Source organism: Sabethes cyaneus, chromosome 2 (assembly GCF_943734655.1).
Source record: "Sabethes cyaneus chromosome 2, idSabCyanKW18_F2, whole genome shotgun sequence".
NCBI classification, from domain to species: domain Eukaryota; kingdom Metazoa; phylum Arthropoda; class Insecta; order Diptera; family Culicidae; genus Sabethes; species Sabethes cyaneus.
In genome coordinates, this window is record NC_071354.1 from 195,936,514 (window position 1) to 195,954,753 (window position 18,240).

General features: G+C 41.6%; 2 protein-coding genes across 4 annotated transcripts in view; both read right to left on the bottom strand.

The window, feature by feature from the left end:
* Positions 1-238: 238 nt before the first annotated feature.
* Positions 239-2,926, bottom strand: LOC128737675 (GTP-binding protein Rit2). The gene is made up of 5 exons (XM_053832366.1): positions 2,528-2,926; positions 1,141-1,463; positions 948-1,085; positions 744-875; positions 239-613 (listed from the first exon to the last, which is right to left on the bottom strand). Exons 1-4 carry the CDS (start codon positions 2,709-2,711, stop codon positions 750-752), a joined length of 771 nt encoding a protein of 256 aa, XP_053688341.1. The 5' UTR covers positions 2,712-2,926; the 3' UTR covers positions 239-613; positions 744-749.
* Positions 2,927-12,633: 9,707 nt separating this feature from the next.
* LOC128738956 (ras-like GTP-binding protein Rho1) overlaps positions 12,634-18,240 on the bottom strand; it is a 40,648-nt gene continuing 35,041 nt past the window's right edge. For all 3 annotated transcript variants that reach the window (XM_053834458.1, XM_053834456.1, XM_053834457.1), the window contains exons 5-6: positions 16,938-18,185; positions 12,634-14,302 (exon numbers count right to left, since the gene is read on the bottom strand). In XM_053834458.1, the coding sequence (XP_053690433.1) occupies positions 17,994-18,185 (192 nt within the window). In that variant the 3' untranslated portion in view covers positions 12,634-14,302; positions 16,938-17,993. The remainder of the gene's footprint in view (positions 14,303-16,937; positions 18,186-18,240) is intronic.

Below are 18,240 nucleotides of genomic sequence, written 5' to 3' on the forward strand. Positions count from 1 at the left end.
GTAACTTTTCTGCTATTTTAAAAATATATATTAAAGGCAACTCAAAAATACTATTTGGATTCAATGTCAGTGCAAAGCCTTTCACTATTTCTACGCACTACATCCGGCCCTCCTTTAAATTTCCAGCTTTTTCACCAATCGATTGAATACTCACTCTAGTTTCGTTTACCTTACTTTTCTTCTTCTAATAACTGTGAATTAGATCTTGTCTAATACTAAACGCAGGTCAACTGTTTGATTTATGTTTGTTCTTACTTTACTTCTAACATCTGCATATAATGCACCGAAAGACTAACTTTTTTTTGGAACTATGAATTTGGTGGAACTCGGTAAACCTCTAAACAGAACCCGGTGCAGGATGTTACTACTGTATTCTAATGCAGTTCCGTACATTACATTTTTCAACTGCTTGTAAACGTCAAAACGCCTTAATGGACTATTTAACAACAATTTTATAAACATAACCTAACCTTGTATGGAATTTTGTAGTTCAAGCCCACTATATGTTTGGTCACACCAATTTTACACGTGTTTGAAAGTGGTTTTCTGCAATACTTCAAGTTTCAGAAACCCATTTGGTAGCAACACAAATACTTTCGAAATCCTTGGAATCCTATTTGAGAACATAACTCTAATCACAATTGATAAAGCATATTATATATGTATAATGTTGTTAAAAATAATTTCAAAAAGTCAAGATTTGGTATTTATCTGTGGATCAACCGGAACGCTCATAAACTCACCCCTGCTTAGTTGATACTTCCGTTCAGATTTCGACGACGTCGGAATACGAGAGCAAATATGGAGCGCAGTCGCCACCACCGGCTACGCCGTCGGGTATGAATTTTCTCGGAACTCGAGCCTCCATTTAGGGTCTAAAAAAGAAGAGAAGAACCAGTCAAACCTGTAATAAGAACTTCCACACGAACAAGTTAGTAATCAATTACTCGTTGAGTTTCCTTTCTGCGAATTTCACGAACGAGTGAGAAAAATGCCTCATCGATGTAGTGACGAAGAGCAGCTGATGTTTCGTAGAATGGACAGCCGAACTGTTTGGCTAGATTTTTTCCTTCCTCAGTGGAGACCTACAAATGACAACCATTAAAAGTAATTAAGATATAATTCAACCTTAGAAAGTACCTTTCGCTGGGACTGCAAATCCAGCTTGTTGGCCACCAGCACCAGCGGAATATCCTCCGTAAGGCGTACCCGTGCGATGAGCTTTCGATATTCGGACGCTTCCTGAAAACTGTGCCGATCCGTAACGGAGTAGCAGATGATGAAACCTTCCCCGCAGCGCATGTACTGGTCCCGCATGGCGGTAAACTCGACCTGGCCGGCCGTATCGAGAATATCGAGCAGTGCCGCCTCACCGTCGATAACGGCCTGCTGCTGGTAGGAATCCTCAATCGTAGGATCATGGTAGTCCAGGAAGCTGTGGCTCACGAACTGCAGCGTGACGGCTGTAATTGTGGAAAACGCAAATCGTGTTATTTATATTTCCTTTGGATAGAGTCTCCGGTAAGTTTCTTTGAGAAGTTTGCGAATGAAGTCATGATTTAGTAAGGGATCTGGTTCTGTGGAAAGGAAACCAGTGTTTTGTGACGGATAAGATTATGAATTCGGAAGTACCTATACAAAAGAGAGTGTCCCAACAAACGGGTTTTACCCTTCACCGTGTTCCATAGCGCAATTTTACAACAAGGACGTGATGCTACAATGGTACAGCGACAATGGAATCCAGTTCATCGCCAAAGGGCTGAAGCCACCAAATTATCCCCAAGTCTGTCCAATAGAGAAGTATTGAGTGACCATAGATAAAAACTAAAGATAAAAGGAGCAGTCATCAGGAACATTGGCAGAAGTAGAACTATCTAACTAGCGGTCTTGCGGTCATTTCGCCAGGTCCATTTTTCTAGGGATGGGGGGGGGTCTTAGCCTATTTCCGATTTCATACGATTGTTTCGATTTCATTCGAATATATTTTCGATTTCATTCGAAAGCAAATCTAAGACTAAAGTTATTTGTTGCTACCGAGCCATGCTGTTAATTTACAATTTTCGACGCAATTTTCTTTTAGCTAAGGTAGTTCAACTCCGTCACAACAAATTTGGCAGTAAATAATTGAATAACCAACCCCCTTGCAAATGCTTCGCAAGTGCTGCCTCAGCTCGACAATCGATGTTTACACCCCATTTGGCAGCACTGGCTTTCCGTCATCATTGTGCGTGGGTGTTCCGATGCCTGCTGTTCCCTTTTCGGCAGTATAGATAGCTAACTAAATCCACCTAGCCACCCACCCAGTGTTTGTTCTGTTATCACTAAACCATTCCCGCCCGCCCCTCGACGAACCGCGTACGCACACGCACACTTTTCCGCCCGTTCAACCTTGAATCGATCTTTGACTACACAATGCTCGCAGTTCGAGTCACTTTTCGTCCGTTTTCTTTTGCGTAATACCTCCCTAACCAACTAGTTTCAACTCCACCACCCACTTTCAAACAAAGGCAAATGTCTGCGTCCTTACCCGATTTCCCTACGCCGCCATCGCCTAGGATCACAATTTTGTACACCCGCAATCCGCTTCGAGTGGTCAGCGGATTTAGCTGCTGTTTCGACGTTTCCCCGTTGTCGATCTTCGCCGGGTTGTACTCGATCGATTGAGCACGATTCTTTTTCCGGGCGGTACAACCGGAAAAATCGCCTGCCATGATGTGCCTCTTCAATTGGATGATTTTTCACTTCACCTAACCGATGCACCTCTTCTCAATCTGGTTGTGTTCTCCAACAAAGGAGTTGCACTTGCGGTTGGTTTTTCTTTCTTTTTCTCGTACTCCACCGGAGAACAAAGCACCGATTTTGAACACACGGGAATACCACTAGGCGTCGTATTTCAGAACATTTTCCTCGCTAATTCAGTAGAAGCGATTTCCGCACCAAAAGCAACATATTGCTGCTTCTGGCAATCGTTCGAATCACAAAACTTCTGCACTGCAACGCAAGCGATGCGTTTTTCTTTCAGTCCTCTGATGATATGCGTACAGTACAATTTACAGTCACCGTTTTTTACTTGCCAGAAAGCATAAACCATAGCGGCAACATACCCACACATCCACGCCCAGCAGCAGCACCAGCAAATACAACACCGCCCAGACCCAGACTGCGCAAGGTTGTATCGCCAGACGAAAACATAAACAGAACGGTAAACGATAAGTTCTGTTCGTTCGAGCGTGGTTTGACGTCGTCGTCGTCGGAAGCCGACCGGTGTGTGGTAGTGCCGTGTCACTATCCGCCCACCACCCAGCCCAGCCAAACAACCCACTTTTATGAGTCATCGCCCAGCATCGAAGGTTGTCTTAGCTCTCTAGTAGTCTGATTCATTACATATTTATTTTCTGTGCTATAATCTAAAGTTCTGTGTCTGATTTTGAGGCAGTAAGAAATATGAAATAGGCTAAATTCTAGGGAAAAGGCAAAGTAGGCTGTTTTACTTCAATAGTTTGTTACCCACTCATCCTGATTATCTTCGTTATCTCTTTGTTATCCCCTACTATCTGTATCCAAGCAAACGAAATCTCTGGTAAACATATCTGTCCGTGTGTAACCCTTCCAAGATTTTTCAAGACAATCAGAAATAAAGTTTAACTATCGTTTTGTCATCACGACTTTCGTAAATTAAATTTTTACAATTTTGTAACTATTCAAGGTAGAGTTAAGGATCAGATTCTTTTATTCCGCTGATGGTTCTCAATTTCGATCAAAACTGTTTTGATCCTGTTGTTTGTCTATTTAATTTTGCTAGTCGAATAAGAAATACCATCCTCATTCGATCGAAAAAACGATCCGTCGGAATACAGAATAAGGCCGCATATGAAAAACGGATTGGGCAATCACCGTATAGAACATGAATATTTTCTTATACAAGCTTGAACCAGTCTATCGCATGTGTCTGCTTATTCATGCACATGCGCGGAGTTGGTTAGATATTTATTAGCCAAACGGTAGATTTTGGAAGAAGAAGCGTCGCTGGCTGTGTTGCTCCTAAAATGAGGCAACGCGCCATCGTGCCATCAGTCTTACAGGAAACAACATTGAACCACCTTTTTGAATGCACGCGAACGTGCTTAATTACATGGCAGCCGTATGTCTTTAGAGGAAAAAGTTTCGACGTCCACTAGGGTGATTTATGTATTTTGGATAAGCGTTACGCGTACTCTATTTTGGACATTTACAGCAAAATCAAATACAAATGTTCAAAATAGAGTACGCGTAACGCTTGTCCAAAATACATAAATCATTCTATCATTTGCTTCTGATTTATCGTAGCAGTTCAGTGAAACGACTATTGCACTGCGAGCCTTGTCAAAGGGACTGCAAAACTGACTGCGAATTCTCTATAACGTTTGAGTAAATCGTACCCGCGTTCGTAAAATTTAACAGACAGAGCAAACTATAGCTATTTCTGGGTTCTCGAGCGATGTTCGTCGTCGCAAGCCTCCCTCCTTTCTAACAGTGTCAACATTCTCCTTCGTTATTTCTTCGTTGTCCTTGCGATTTTCAGTCAAGTGCTGCTCTGTAGATCTTGTTGTCCCTTCTCCTCAAGAAACGTCCGATCCGCTTCCACCTACGTTACCAAATTTCTTGTACGGACATCCGTTGATAACATCGATGATGGAGTTCTTCCTGTTGTCAGGTCACCAGGCCCGAATGTTATATCGTAGGCTACGAGTAATAAATACCTGCAGTTTTTTTGTTGAACAGCGATAGGGAATTGATGTTTGAGTTGAAAATTCGGATTTGGGGGCATGTAGATTGAACTGGTTTGAGCGCCAGTTGTTTAGCAAATCTGCAGAAGCACCCCTGGCCTTTATGATTCGTGTGACTATATCAGTCTTGGTACCACCATCGGGCGTTGTCTGGCGACCAAGATATGGAAAGGCTTCCACCTACTCAACCTATTGTCCAGCTACTGTGAAGTTGACGGGATTATCAGTGATCACTTCCGTAGACTTCGTTTTTGGTGCATCGTTGCCTGGGAGCTCTCGGAGTGGTCATCTAGCTTGTTCTGCACACCGATTCGGCGTTGTGCAAGCAACACAATGTCATCGGGTAGGTCGATGTCATTTAGCTACTCCATCGTTAGAGGATTCCAAGGCAGTCCTGGATTTGGTCTACTGTCAACAGCTCTAGTCTCTCAACCATAACGATGAGAAACAGCAGCGATGACAATACACAATCCTGTTGCATACCAGCAGTAACCCTTATATGGTCGGACAAGACGCCATTGTGATTGTGCAGCACCTTGCAGGAAGAAACCTTGTAACTGAACCTTCTTGATGTGGACTAACTTATCTGGAACTTCTCTACGCTCAAGTGCACCCCAGACGTGTTCGTGGTTCAGTCTGTCAAACGCTTTTTCAAAGTCAACGAACACCAGCAGAAGAGTCGAGGTATTCCTTGATCTGCTTTAATATAGTGAGTGAGTGTTGTCAAAGTGTTGTCTATACTTGATCGGCCACCACGGAATCTAGCTTGCTACCGCCGGAGAGTAGTGTCGAGCTTCTCCTGGATACGGTTCAGGATTACCTTACAGAACAGAGTACTTTGAGATTAATACAGAGCAACGTGATGCCATACCAGTTAGGTCTCCTTATTCAGGAACTTTGACCAATATGCCCTGCATCCAGTCCACCGGAAAAGTTGTGGTTTCCCAAATATTGCTGAAAAGCTGATGCCTCATTTGGGCTGACAAAGATGGGTCAGCTTTAAGCATCGCGGCTGAAATACAGTTCATTCCTGGCGCTCTATAGGATTTCATACTCTTGATAGCTGCTTCAATTTCATCCAGTAATGGCGGCTCCGAGTTAACGCGATTAATTCGACGAACTGTTGGCGTCATACGCTGCTGGTTTTGTTGGTCTCAAACATTTGAAACTCGGAGAGGTTGTTCAAAATATTCAGTCCATCGCTTAAGCTTTTTTGTAGGGTCAATTAGTAGCTGACCAGCTCTGTCCTTTAGCACCATCTTTGTATTCATACTGGTACCACTAAGGCGGCGAGAAATATTGTACAACATGCTGATATCACCATTGGCCGCGGCGGTTTCTCTTTGTTCGGTTAGGGATTAGTCCAGGTTCTCTCGTCCCGCCTACAAGCTCGTTTAACAGCCCTCTCCAGTTACATCCGGCGTTTCGTTGACGAGCAGCTGTCTTAGCCGATCTGGTTCGCGCTCGGTCAATGCCGACTTTCGCCTCTATGCGCGCGTCGATCTTCCTCCTAGTTTCATCTGAGATCCACTCCCCACACCCGCCGCGCGCTTTACCGAGGGTTTTGTCACTGGTGATGATAAAAGCGTTCTTCTCCATTGGTCTTCGACGGTTCAACCAGGTAGTAATTCCGAGGCTCCGGGATTCAAGTTGTTCGACAAAGGCCCTTTTCAGCTTAGGATATCCAATCAGCGGACGTCGTAACGGTACTCAACTTTCTCCTCCCGTCGTTAGACACTTGCTACACGCAAGTCTGTCTCAGCGATAACAAGGTGATGATCCGATGCACTTTCAGCGCTGCGTTTGTTGCATACATCGGCACCTTCGCCATTTCCGGCTGATTCAGATGTGATCGATTTGGGTTTCTGTTCGGCCGTCGCGGGAAACCCACGTACGTTATGTGCTAGTCTATGAGGTAAGAGCAGTCCACCAATAACCATGTTGTTATTACCAAAAAAATTCTGTAAACAGCTCCCCGTTTTCACTCATCTCTCCTAGGCCATGGTGTCCCATGACGCGTTCAAGGTCCGCGTTGTTTGAGCCAATTATCACATTGAAATCGCCTAAGTGGATTTGAATGTCCCCCTTCAGGATTTTCTCAACCACGCTGTTTAGCTGGTTGTAGAAACTTTCTTTCCCCTGCAGGTCGGCAGCTTGTGTTAACGCATAGTACTGAATTGCTGTAAGGTTTCTAACCCGTGTTTTGGATGTGGCAACGATTATTCTTTTCGGGTACAGTAGGTTGTTAGTCTAAGGTTCCTATCCCGCTGACGGGGCAACCATCTCAGTGTGGGCGGGAGCCACTGTGCCCCCTTCCCTGTTTACGTACGAAAACCAAGATTGCGTACCACAGCCGGCACCACGTGGACGTAGGGATAGAAGTTGGTGAACAGAGGTTATAGATTTGCACATGTTCACCCTTTGCCAGGTCGCTGACCGCTGTACTGTGTGGCAAAACTATCTACCGTAAGGCTTAAGGCGGTAACACGTCTATACCGAGCAAGAAGACAACCCAACCGAAGCTCGCAACCTATCTAGCTGCTGACGAAACCTGATAGTTGTATCACAGACTAACAGACGTAACACTGAAGCCTCATTTCATCGTCAATAAAAACGATCATTTCAAATTTTCGCTTAAGCCAAGACTCAAACAACAGTCGCTGCGCGAGAACGCCGCTCGCCTGCGCTGGTGCTGTTATCAAATAATATACAAGTAAATTTATAGCACTGCTAAATTTATAGCAACCTAGTCTGCGTAGCGCGAAGACTGCACCAGGTGATGCTAGTGTTTTTTCCAAGTTTTAGGGGTGTCATTGAAACGATGCTTTGATGAAAAATTTGTTCGAAGTGTTACGTCTGTTAGTCTGTGGTTGTATCTTACCCGGCAATTTCAACCAAATCCCGGGGGTCCTATTCTACAAGACCTCCTGTGGCAAGAAAACTAACGTTTATGTGATGGATTCGACCATGATTGCGGAACTATACAAAAGGGAGTGCCTCAACAAACGGATTTTATCCTCCATTAAGTCCCATGATGATCCAATTACGTTTTGGTCAGGTCTAGTCAGCTGCCATTACAGTAAGGACGCGTGCCCCAATAGCACAACGGCAATGAGTTCCAGTTTGTCTCAAAAAGACGCGAATTTAGTTAATTCCGCCTAATGAAGATATCTTGGACGATAATGAAACCGAAGCTGGAAATGAAGACAGTAGTCACCAGAAACATTGGTTAGATGAAGTTGGCGGAAGCGAACATGACCATAACAGACGGTGTGCGCCAAGAAAATTTCGAAATAACGACGAATGATTTGTTTCGAATTTTTACGAAATACAGTGCTATTACCCTTGTTTCATTCTCAGAAAGTATATTGTGTAAAAAGGATACTTATAAAATACAGTCATTCGAAAGTTTTTTTTATTTTTCTCAATTACACTGTTCACCTACCTGTAGCAACTCTCTCCTGTAGGTTGGCAGCATCTGTTGGCGCATATCAGTGCATTGCTATAAGATTTCTAACTATCGTGTTCTATTCTTTCGTTTATTGGCCCCCATTCACTGAGCCCCTGAACTCAACTGGAATTCACTTTCATGCCCTCGGCTCGCATCATCCACCTCGTGTACCGAAATATGCCTGGTAAATGGCTGGATAATGCGGAATATAGATCCCATAGTGGTTGTTAGCCTCTTATCCAGCAACTCCGATCCCGACCTCCTCGTGGTACCAGGCGGAATACGAGCAACCTTAGCGGAGATCGGGTAACCAACGCCGGTGGAAACTAAGGTCGTATACTAAACGGGAAGGAGGTATAGTGAGTGTCGGCACTATAAGATGGCAGCCCCATCGCGAGACTCGGCAGTGTTGCCCCAGTACGGCTACACACCTAAATTAAATCACACTTACAAAATTCAAGCAAATTCGGAGCGGAATACACAGGATGCGAGCGGGTGCTGATTGAACTGCTTGAACCCCGCAAACTTGGCATCGTAGTTCTGCAGGAAATCTGTCGCAAAGGAGAGAAGGTATGGAAGATCCGTGGTGGAAAGGCCCAGTTTTACCCGAGCGGTGGCACTACCAATGAACTGAGAACGGGCTTTGTAGTGTTGGGCGGAATGCAGGATCGCGTGATAGATTGGAAGGCGATCAACGAGAGGATGTGTATTGTCTGTTGTATTGAGGATAAAGGGTCGTTTCTTCAATTATAGCATCATTAGCGTGCACTGCCCGCACGAAGGTAGACTCGACGATGAGAAAGAAGCGTTCTACGCGAGGCTGGAGGCAACGTACGACAGCTGCTCGTCACGGGACAATTATGTTTACAATTACACTTATGACTTGAAATAATAGAAGACAAATGTTACAATTTTGGCCTCCCAGTTGGCATTGAGGTACGTTGCATGTTCGAATCTCGGCTGGAAGAGGCTGTTAGAGTCCAGAGTCTTTTCGAGATGCGACGAGGGTGCTACAGACAGCCTGCATGATTTTTAACATCGCTCTTAAGGTGATCCGACGAACAGATATCGAAACGAGAGGCCTGATTTTCAGGAAAGGTGGCAACCTCCTTGGCTACGCAGGTGACTTAGATATTAAAGACAGAAAATTTGCCACGGTGGAGGCCAGCTGCGCTAGATTTAAAGCAGAGGCTTGAAGGATTGGGATTGAAATAAACATGTTGATGACCAAATACATGAATGATACAGGTTCTAATGAGACGAACGTGCCTTTTTCGCGGACGGTAATCTTTGACGGCAACAAACAAGAAGTAGTAGTTGAGTTCGTGCATGTGGGATCGCTGGCAGCCGCGGGCAACAACACAAATCAGGAGATCCTGCAGCATATTCAAGCAGAGCATCGAGCCTACCCTTGCTAACACTCCAGGAATCCTGCTTTTAGAATATAATGGATTCTAATTTCATAGTGCAGGCGATTCCTTTACCGAGTTATACCATAGGTATCCCGTGAATCCCACTCTTGGATTGGATGAAGGCTTTCATATATGAATCCTGGTTCTACAAGCGAGGCATTCAGTGCGAATCCTCTACACAATTGCTTCACACGATTCCAGCGCTAGAAATCCTAGAGAATCTGTGCGAATCTTTTTGGTTCGTCCGAGAACTTTACCCTTCGCAAAACGCTACGATTAACATGCGAACCTGACAATGTACAAACCCCCAATTAGATCGACACACCGTGCTCACGGAGGACTTATGCGTCTTTGCGGACGATATTTTGCAAAGTACAAGCTGAAAGCGGAGCTGCATGAATCAATCGTACAGGCGCTGCTTGGGGAGATTACCACCGTGCATTTGTCGAAAGTCGGTAAACTACAGTGAACCGGACATGTCGTAAGGAAAACGGTTCTACACAACAACCCTACCTGAATCGGCACAGGGGGACTCAACGTGCGAGATGGTCTAAAGACCTAAAGCTACATTTTTTTTAGTAAAAAACTGCGAGACAGACGCTGGGAAATAAGCGATTGATCACGTCCTTCATTATGGCTCGTAAAAAGGTGGATACTCTACGTTTGTATTCTACGTTTATAGTTTTATAATACGGTCAACTCATTGAGACGACAAACAATTTTTATAAAATTTACTAAAAGTTTTACTTTATCTTCTCTTACCTTTTTCCTTGCTAACTTTTCCTGACTTCAGGTAGTTCGTCACATCGCATGAATTTATTTTGGTTTTTGTCCCATATTGTTGGAAACGGAAACGGATATTGTTGTAGTGTTGTTATGTGGTCAAATAGATATTGTTATTCTTCTTTGATTTAGGTCGTCGTAGATTTCCGATCGCTCAGACGAATCGGTTTTCCAAATTAAGCAAACTGAAAGAAAAAGGAAAGATTAAAACTCGCGACTAGGACAGTCCTAACCAAAGGTATTCTTTTTGCGATTAGGTCTATCGAATGCCCTGAATAAATAAAAAAGTTATAAATAATTAATTATTATTAATTATTAATTATTATTATGATTCATAAAGGCCCAGACATAATGCATACGAATTTTACTACATTGCAGAAATTTGACACAAAACGCATGGAAAAACTGTCAAATTGCCGTAACGTAGTAAAATCTGTATGTATTGTGTCTGGGCCTTAAGTCAAATCTTCAAACGTTTTGCTGCATTGAATGTTCTATCAAATTGATTAGGGTTGCCAAGTCTCAAAATTACAAAAACCGGCCGGTCGGTCCTGCCTTCAAAATGCGGGGGGTGGGGGTTGTGGCAGCATTATTTTTAGAGGATTTGCCTGGAATGTGTAATGTGCGTTAATGACATATTATTTGGGTAGTTGCCGGAAGTCGGTTGACAGTTTCCCGTGTAAATGGGATGAACAGTCAGTTGTGGAGATAGCGAACAGAGTAACAACTACTTGCTTCTAGCGCTAATGGACAATTTAACCTTCCTAGTGCATTGGGGTCGTTTTCGACCCATCGGCATACTTACAAAGCTTGATACTCAGTAACGGTACGAGCTAGAGACTTGAAATTTTCTGACTTTTCCTAACTTTGAAAAATTAGCATTGTGGGGGAGTTTCAGCTTTCAGCGACATCTAGGAGAGCCACAGCAAAAAAAGTTACATATTATGCATTAAGGGTCGAAAACGACCCAAGTTTTGAAATTGCTCTCATTCATCCATTTTCAATCCGAATTTCGTTTTCTTTACCTCGTTTGAAAGCTATGGCCAAAAACTAGCACCCAAGGTATGTTGGGGAATATTTGTTGACTGATGGCCACTTCTGCGTCGGTTCCGGAACACCCACTACCAGGTCCCGGGGAACATTTTCATATTTTGAGATAATTCATTTTGCGGCACATCAAATCACATTGGCTTGATAAAATAAGACTAGTGGAAGTACAATGGGGACATTTTGGACCCGAATGGCCACTTCCCCATCGGTTACGGAACATCCGGTACCTGGTTTTTGAGTCCATTTTTGAATTTTAGGATGATTTATCTTGCGACACGTCAAATTACATCAGCTTGATGATAACGTAAGACTATTGAAAGTATAATAAAGACATTTTGAAGGCAAATGGCTACATCAGCATTGGTCCCGGAACATCCGGTACCCGGGTTTTGGGGCCATTTTTGTATTTTAATTGTAATTTTAATTGTATCCGACACTCCCCTATTCATGACCCTAAAAAAAATTCTCCTTGAGCTCAACTGTGAGCATAGCTGTAGCCACTTATTATTTTAAAAGCTTATGCAAATGATATTGCAAGATTGCTAGAAACATATGAGTCATTAGCCAGTGTTATTAGTTTCATTTAACAATACAAAAAATACGAAAGTTGTCATCACATTTCATTGTCAGTGGTTATTTCGATTTAAATAAGGCCATTGCAAATCAATTTCAAAGTTTTTGTCATCCCCCCCCCCCTTGGAAATTGGCTTGAAAAATCGAAGGGCAAAAAAATAATTTGTAGGATATGAGTCAAATTTTTTTTATAAAATCAATTGTCTGTGGGCTCTACAGTCTGAAAAACTCGAAAAATGAGTGTACAAGTTGACGAAATAGAAACGGAAATTCGAACAACGTAATTTCCGAAAATCGTCCAAAAAAGTTTTCCTACGTTTTTGTCTTTTTGTTTGTAGATTTTTGCATAGAAAATAATAACGTATATATTATAAGCAAGAATAGATTTGGTTTTCACGTTTAAACTTTAAATAAAAATGCTTATACTCAAGTTTTTTTTTTGCTCGATTAAAAAATTCACTTTGTTTTTTTTCGCCCCCCCCCCCCCTTCAGTGGCCGAACACCGGAAGGACAAAAACTTTATAAAATATTTGTGATGGCCTAAGTAGAGAGCTATATTTCGGATACCAACAGGAAAAAAAACGCGACCGAATAGTATTTCCCCCAAGTTCTGTGTATTCGGAGTACAATAAGTCAGTGGTCTCTGTCTTCTGAAAACATTGCGTTTGCTTGCGTTTATAATCAATAAAAGTTTTAAAAACATTTCTTCATTTTCTCTTCCTCCTGCTCGCGTGTACTTAACTAATCAGTAAATGTTACATTTAGGGCTTATTTATCGTATGAATGATCGTTTTGAAAATGAAAAAATGTATTTTTTTTATTCAAAATTCAATTAGTTAGTTTTACCTATATGAAGTCTCTAAATGTACGTGTATGTTTATGATAGCTGAAGAAGTTAGCGGTAGGTTAACCAATTGTGTGTGTGTAATATACATTCTGCGATTCGTTTATTTTGATAATTGATTTCTGGTCTTGCCTAGAATTTTTACCTGCCATGCAAATTTTTTTTTCTGATGCCATTTTTACAGACACGTATTTCTGTAATGTTGGTCAATGACGATCAACAATTTTATGTTTACTTTTGAAAGCATGTATTTTTTTTATCATTGCTACTTGCACCATGTAAGAGTGTCTGATTAAATCGCACTGATTTGCTTGCTTACAAAAATACAATTTTTTATTCTAATTATACTGCTTTTGTTCTACCCATTAGTAAAATTGATAAACATCAATAAATAAAACTCAATAGGACAATGATGCAACAAACCCAACGCACAAACTATGCTTGTATTATTGTGAGACAATTGTAATGCAACCTAAGGTGAAATTCAAATTAATTTTTTGTTCCGAACGTTGGTTACAATGGTACTTCGGATTAACCACACGACAAATTTAATGGCAACAGCAACATTTGCTCAGAGAAATTACTAAACTACAATATTGCTGTACAAACCAAAATATGATTGAACCGAAGTAGATTCAGCGATCTGCGGTGTTAATTTAATCTAGTTTTTTTTAATATTCAGCACTTTATCTCACATATCTGTATTTTTTCTTCCCAGTTTAAAGCTGAGGAAATTAGTTTTTCTTTATCCTAGTGTTGTTACGCACACATACACACACAGGACACAGGTTCTACTTACTTCTCATGTGTTGTGTGGCTGCGTGGATTAAAGGTTTTCTTTGAGCTAGGAAATTGCTCCAAATTCGTATGTGCAGGTTTGACTGAATTGGACGAATATGCAGTTGTTGGGTGACAAACCAAATCTAGAGCTTCAATAAATGCAAATCCAAACAAGCACTGTGTATATTGTTTTCTTTGAAACTGGTTGGTATTTGACGTTAGTTAGTGAATACACCTAACACAATGGCAAACTGTGAATTGATTCACCGTGAGGTACTATTACGAATTGTCCTTTCTTGAAATTTTGTATCAACTCCAGTTCAAGCCGGGATCTTTCTCTCTGGAAAAACAAACTTTCTACAACACTAGTGTAACGATCGATGCGATTTTAAGTAAGTAAGGTGGTCTATGAAAGTATCCAAAAGGCGATCAGTAGTGTTTTGTTACACACCCAGTCGATTCGGCAGTTTTACATTTCTAGCTAAACGTCTGTTTCTCTCTGTGCGGAACAGGTGAAATGATGATTGCCTAGTTTACTCCCCTCCGGTTGGTTGCTTTAGCGTGTTTATCTTTCTGGTCACTACAACCGGGAAATTTGTTCGCTGATCGAATCAGTGTTCACATATTATACAAGTCATCTTTTCTGAAATAGAAGAAGGCACAAGAAAAAAGAAGAACACAGTTAGAAAACTTCCCTAACAAATATTGGGATGAACTAATAAAATGGTCTGGTCTAATGCACGTTTGTTGGTAATCGCTCAGAAAGACACACACGCAAAATTTTAGTGCAAATTTGGAAAACATGTTAGGGAAGTTTAAGAGGACTTTCATTAATTTCTAAAAATGCTTACCTTGAAGAAAAAATAATATAAAACCGAAAATAAAGCAGTAATAACAATTATTACTCTAAACTTCACACCTGCGTTTCGATTAAAGTCTGGCATATTCTCATTTACTTTAGCTAAAATTTATCTAGCCATGTGCAATGCAGATTTTTCTTATTTGACTGTTGTACTGCTCCAACCAAGCTTAATTTGAAAAAGTTATGAAAAGGACGCTCTTTGTGCACCAAATATGGGGACAGGGTGCGCAATGAAAATACAAACGAAAGGAGCAACACCTTATTCAAGAATATTACGAATAATATTTAACTTACAAGTTTGCAATACATAACTTTTTTCAAATTTTACTTGGATAAGGCAGTACATTCAAATAAATAAAACGCTGCGGCCTCTTTAAATATTTTTTATATCTTGGTTTTGATTAAATGCAATCAAAAACCCGACATTCAGTGTCGTAAAATGGTTAAAATAATCCATGGAGAAAGATGACACTTTTTCTGTTTAATTCTACTAGATTACTTTGAATTTCGAAACACATCTTCATAGGATAATTGTCTGGCATTTTTGCAACATGTCCTGCCGACCGCATCGTTCCAGCGTTAGTCACCTTTTGAATACTGGGTACGGCGTATAGTTGCACGGGGTCAGTGAGTCAGTTATCAGGTGGTCCTCTATTTCCCAATTCCTCCATTAGGTCCTATGTTGATCCTAACCTGCTTTTAAATTGATTGTTTCGACTAGTGTAGACGAGTTTCATTCCATTTTTTTTTTCATATTTTGGCGAAGCGCACATTGTATTGTACTGCTTACTTACTTAACTGGCGATGGTTCGTTATCGATCTTGCGCCGAACGAATGGTAGCCCTCCAGTACTGTCGGCCCTGAGATGCCGTTTTCCAATTTCTTCGAAAACCAGATTAATGTGCACCATCCTCGCATCCAGCGCACATCTAGGGAGTGCAGGATTTGTCCCGAAGTCTACGGCCTCTTCCTGGTTCTCTGTTGATAATAGTTTTAGCTGCTCTCTCATCGCACATTCTGGCCACGTGCCCAACTCACCACCGCATGCCCCACTGTACTACCTAAACTATATCATGCTTGTTTGTGTGCTTGGTCCGCCCAGTTAGTTTCGGGGTAAGATGCTGGCCTAACAAGCCAGTCGTCCTATGTTCGAATCTCGCCTGGGAGGTGCTGCTATAGAATCAATAGGATCGTAGCATTAGCCCAGTAATTGTCCTGTACTCTAATAACCGGCTGCGAAGTCTGTCGATAAAGAAGGGTCAAGTTCTCAACAGCACGTTTATTGATACAGCTTGATACAGCTCATGGTTCATGCGGCTGGGCCACACTCTATTTTTCTTTTTGTCACCAAGTATTGACCGCAAAATTCATCGATCTGCTTCCTTTAGCATCCATGATTCATGTCCGTAAAGTATCACCGGAAGGATGTGTTCCTTAGAGCGCCAGTTTTGTGCGATTGTGCAAACTACGGGACTTCAGCTGACTACGTAAATCCGTAGAAGGCCCGATTTGAGTTGCAATTCGTCGTTTTACTTCGCGGCCCACCGCGACACATCACGGACGTACCAAGATACGCTTGTTCTAGTATTTTCTATCGCAGCTCATTTCGTTCGACTGAATCGTACGCCGCCTGGAAGTTCACAAACAGACAAGCCCTCAAGTTGTTCTCCCGGAACTTGTCTAGTAACTGACTGATTCTACTATGGTGATATATACATATTGGGGACAGGCGTTTCGCGTACTCTATTTTGGACATTTCTATTCGATTTTGCCGTAAAAGTCCAAAATAGAGTACGCGTAACACCTGTCCAAAGTACATAATTCACCCTACAGATTTTATTTTACTGGTATCCATTTAATTCTGACATTTGCAGTATCTCTTTTCCTATTAGTTATTATATTATATATTTCAAATTCTAAATTTGCTTTGCCCAGTTTGCTTCGAGGTACGATGCTGGTCTAACAAATCAGTCGACGTATGTTCGAATCTCGGCTGAGCAGTAGCACCGGTAGCGGTAGAGTCAAATAGGATCGTTGCACTAACTCCGCAATGTTCGTTTTCACATTTTTCTGTAATTTGTGCCTTCGTTAAAAACCGTGGCAAATCGTCGGGATATTTTTTAGACAACTTCAAATGATGATAACATTGTAGAGTTTTCGTATTAAATTTTTGAAGAGTCTTTAGAAAAGTAGTGTTCATGTTGCGGTTTTTTGGAGTTTGAAAAAAATCGTCCACTATTCCATCTATACCAAATAAAACCATACGTGCCTAGTTCGTTGACAAACTGGGATTTATCAAGCCACTCGCATATCATATGCAGCAATCCAACAAACAACGCGCGAGAAGCTAGAGTCTGGTCACCAAAAGCAAAACAAACAAACGAAACCGAAAGTGCTCAAGCTGTGATCAACTTACCTCGGGTGTAAATTCCTTGCTCGCAACTATTCCGATGTAAAACGAACTCTTGTTACGCCTGCTGCGCAGTGGTGACGACGGCAACCGGGTGGGGTAAACGAAAGACGAAACGGATGATTCCGGATGGTGGGTGGTTTCACATAGACAGAAAATCGTCATTTTCCCTGGGACGACGACTTTCCCTCGGTTTCTCGTATTTCTCATTAAGTGTTAGTATTTTATTTCGCCACCGTTTTTTTTCGTTTTTTGTTTGTTTGTGTATTTGTTTAAAAATCTAGCCTTTTATTTAGACTGTTATCTCCAACATTTTTTTTTTTTTCTTTTCTTCCTCCCAAATAATCTTTGCTTCATATAATCTAAAGTATAATAATAGGAGTTTTACCATTATTAATTAGTAATAAAAACACATCTAATAGATGCCCGCGCGACAAGTAATAAAAAAGACGGGAGAGGAAAGAAAACCCGGCCACGTTCTTTCGTGTCTTGCTGTAAAATGCTTGGCGTCTGCCGGTCTGTTTTTTGCTATGTAGTGTTGATTCTGTGTGTATACCCAATAAGTTTGTTGCGAATATAATTACGCTTACATTTCTGTTTTCACGGAACGCTTTTTACTCTTTTGTTCTTAATAAGTGAAGTTGGAGTAAAATACGTCTTCTTGCACATTCCGTACATTTCTTCTACGCTCGCACAAACGCCCGCATAACTGAAAATATGTATGTTGTGTGTTTGCTTTGCTGTAGTTACTATACGGTAGAGATAGATCTGTTTGTTTAGTAGTTGATTCTTGATTCCGGCATTGCGTTTGTCCTGCGTCCATCCCTAACACTTCTATTCCTCTCCAAGAAACGTAAGACGATGCCCATCAATCCTGCCGCTAAAAAAACGTTTTGCTTTTCGGTCGTTCCTAAAATTTCTTTCAACTAATCGACGGCGACCACCTTCTTTATCGTTTGTTTTCCTAACACTGTTTTCGATTACTTCACCCTTCTTGTTGTGTATGTAGTTGTGGTTGTGTGTATGTTGTTGTTTGTTGCAGTAAGCAGTACTGATGCTCTTTTAGAGCAAAACACATTTACTCTTCTTCTTCTTTTTGACCTGTAACGCAGCCCTGGTGGCGGTCTCGAACACCTCACGCACGCCTTCTTTCGACTTGGCCGAGCACTCCAAATAAGCGAATGCGTTTATTTTCTCAGCCATTGCACGTCCTTCCTGTGGCTTCACTGGCTCCTGTTTCATTTTGGCCAATTCCTGAACGAAGGAAAAATCAATCAAAAACATCAGCAACATAGCCACCAACTGGAAA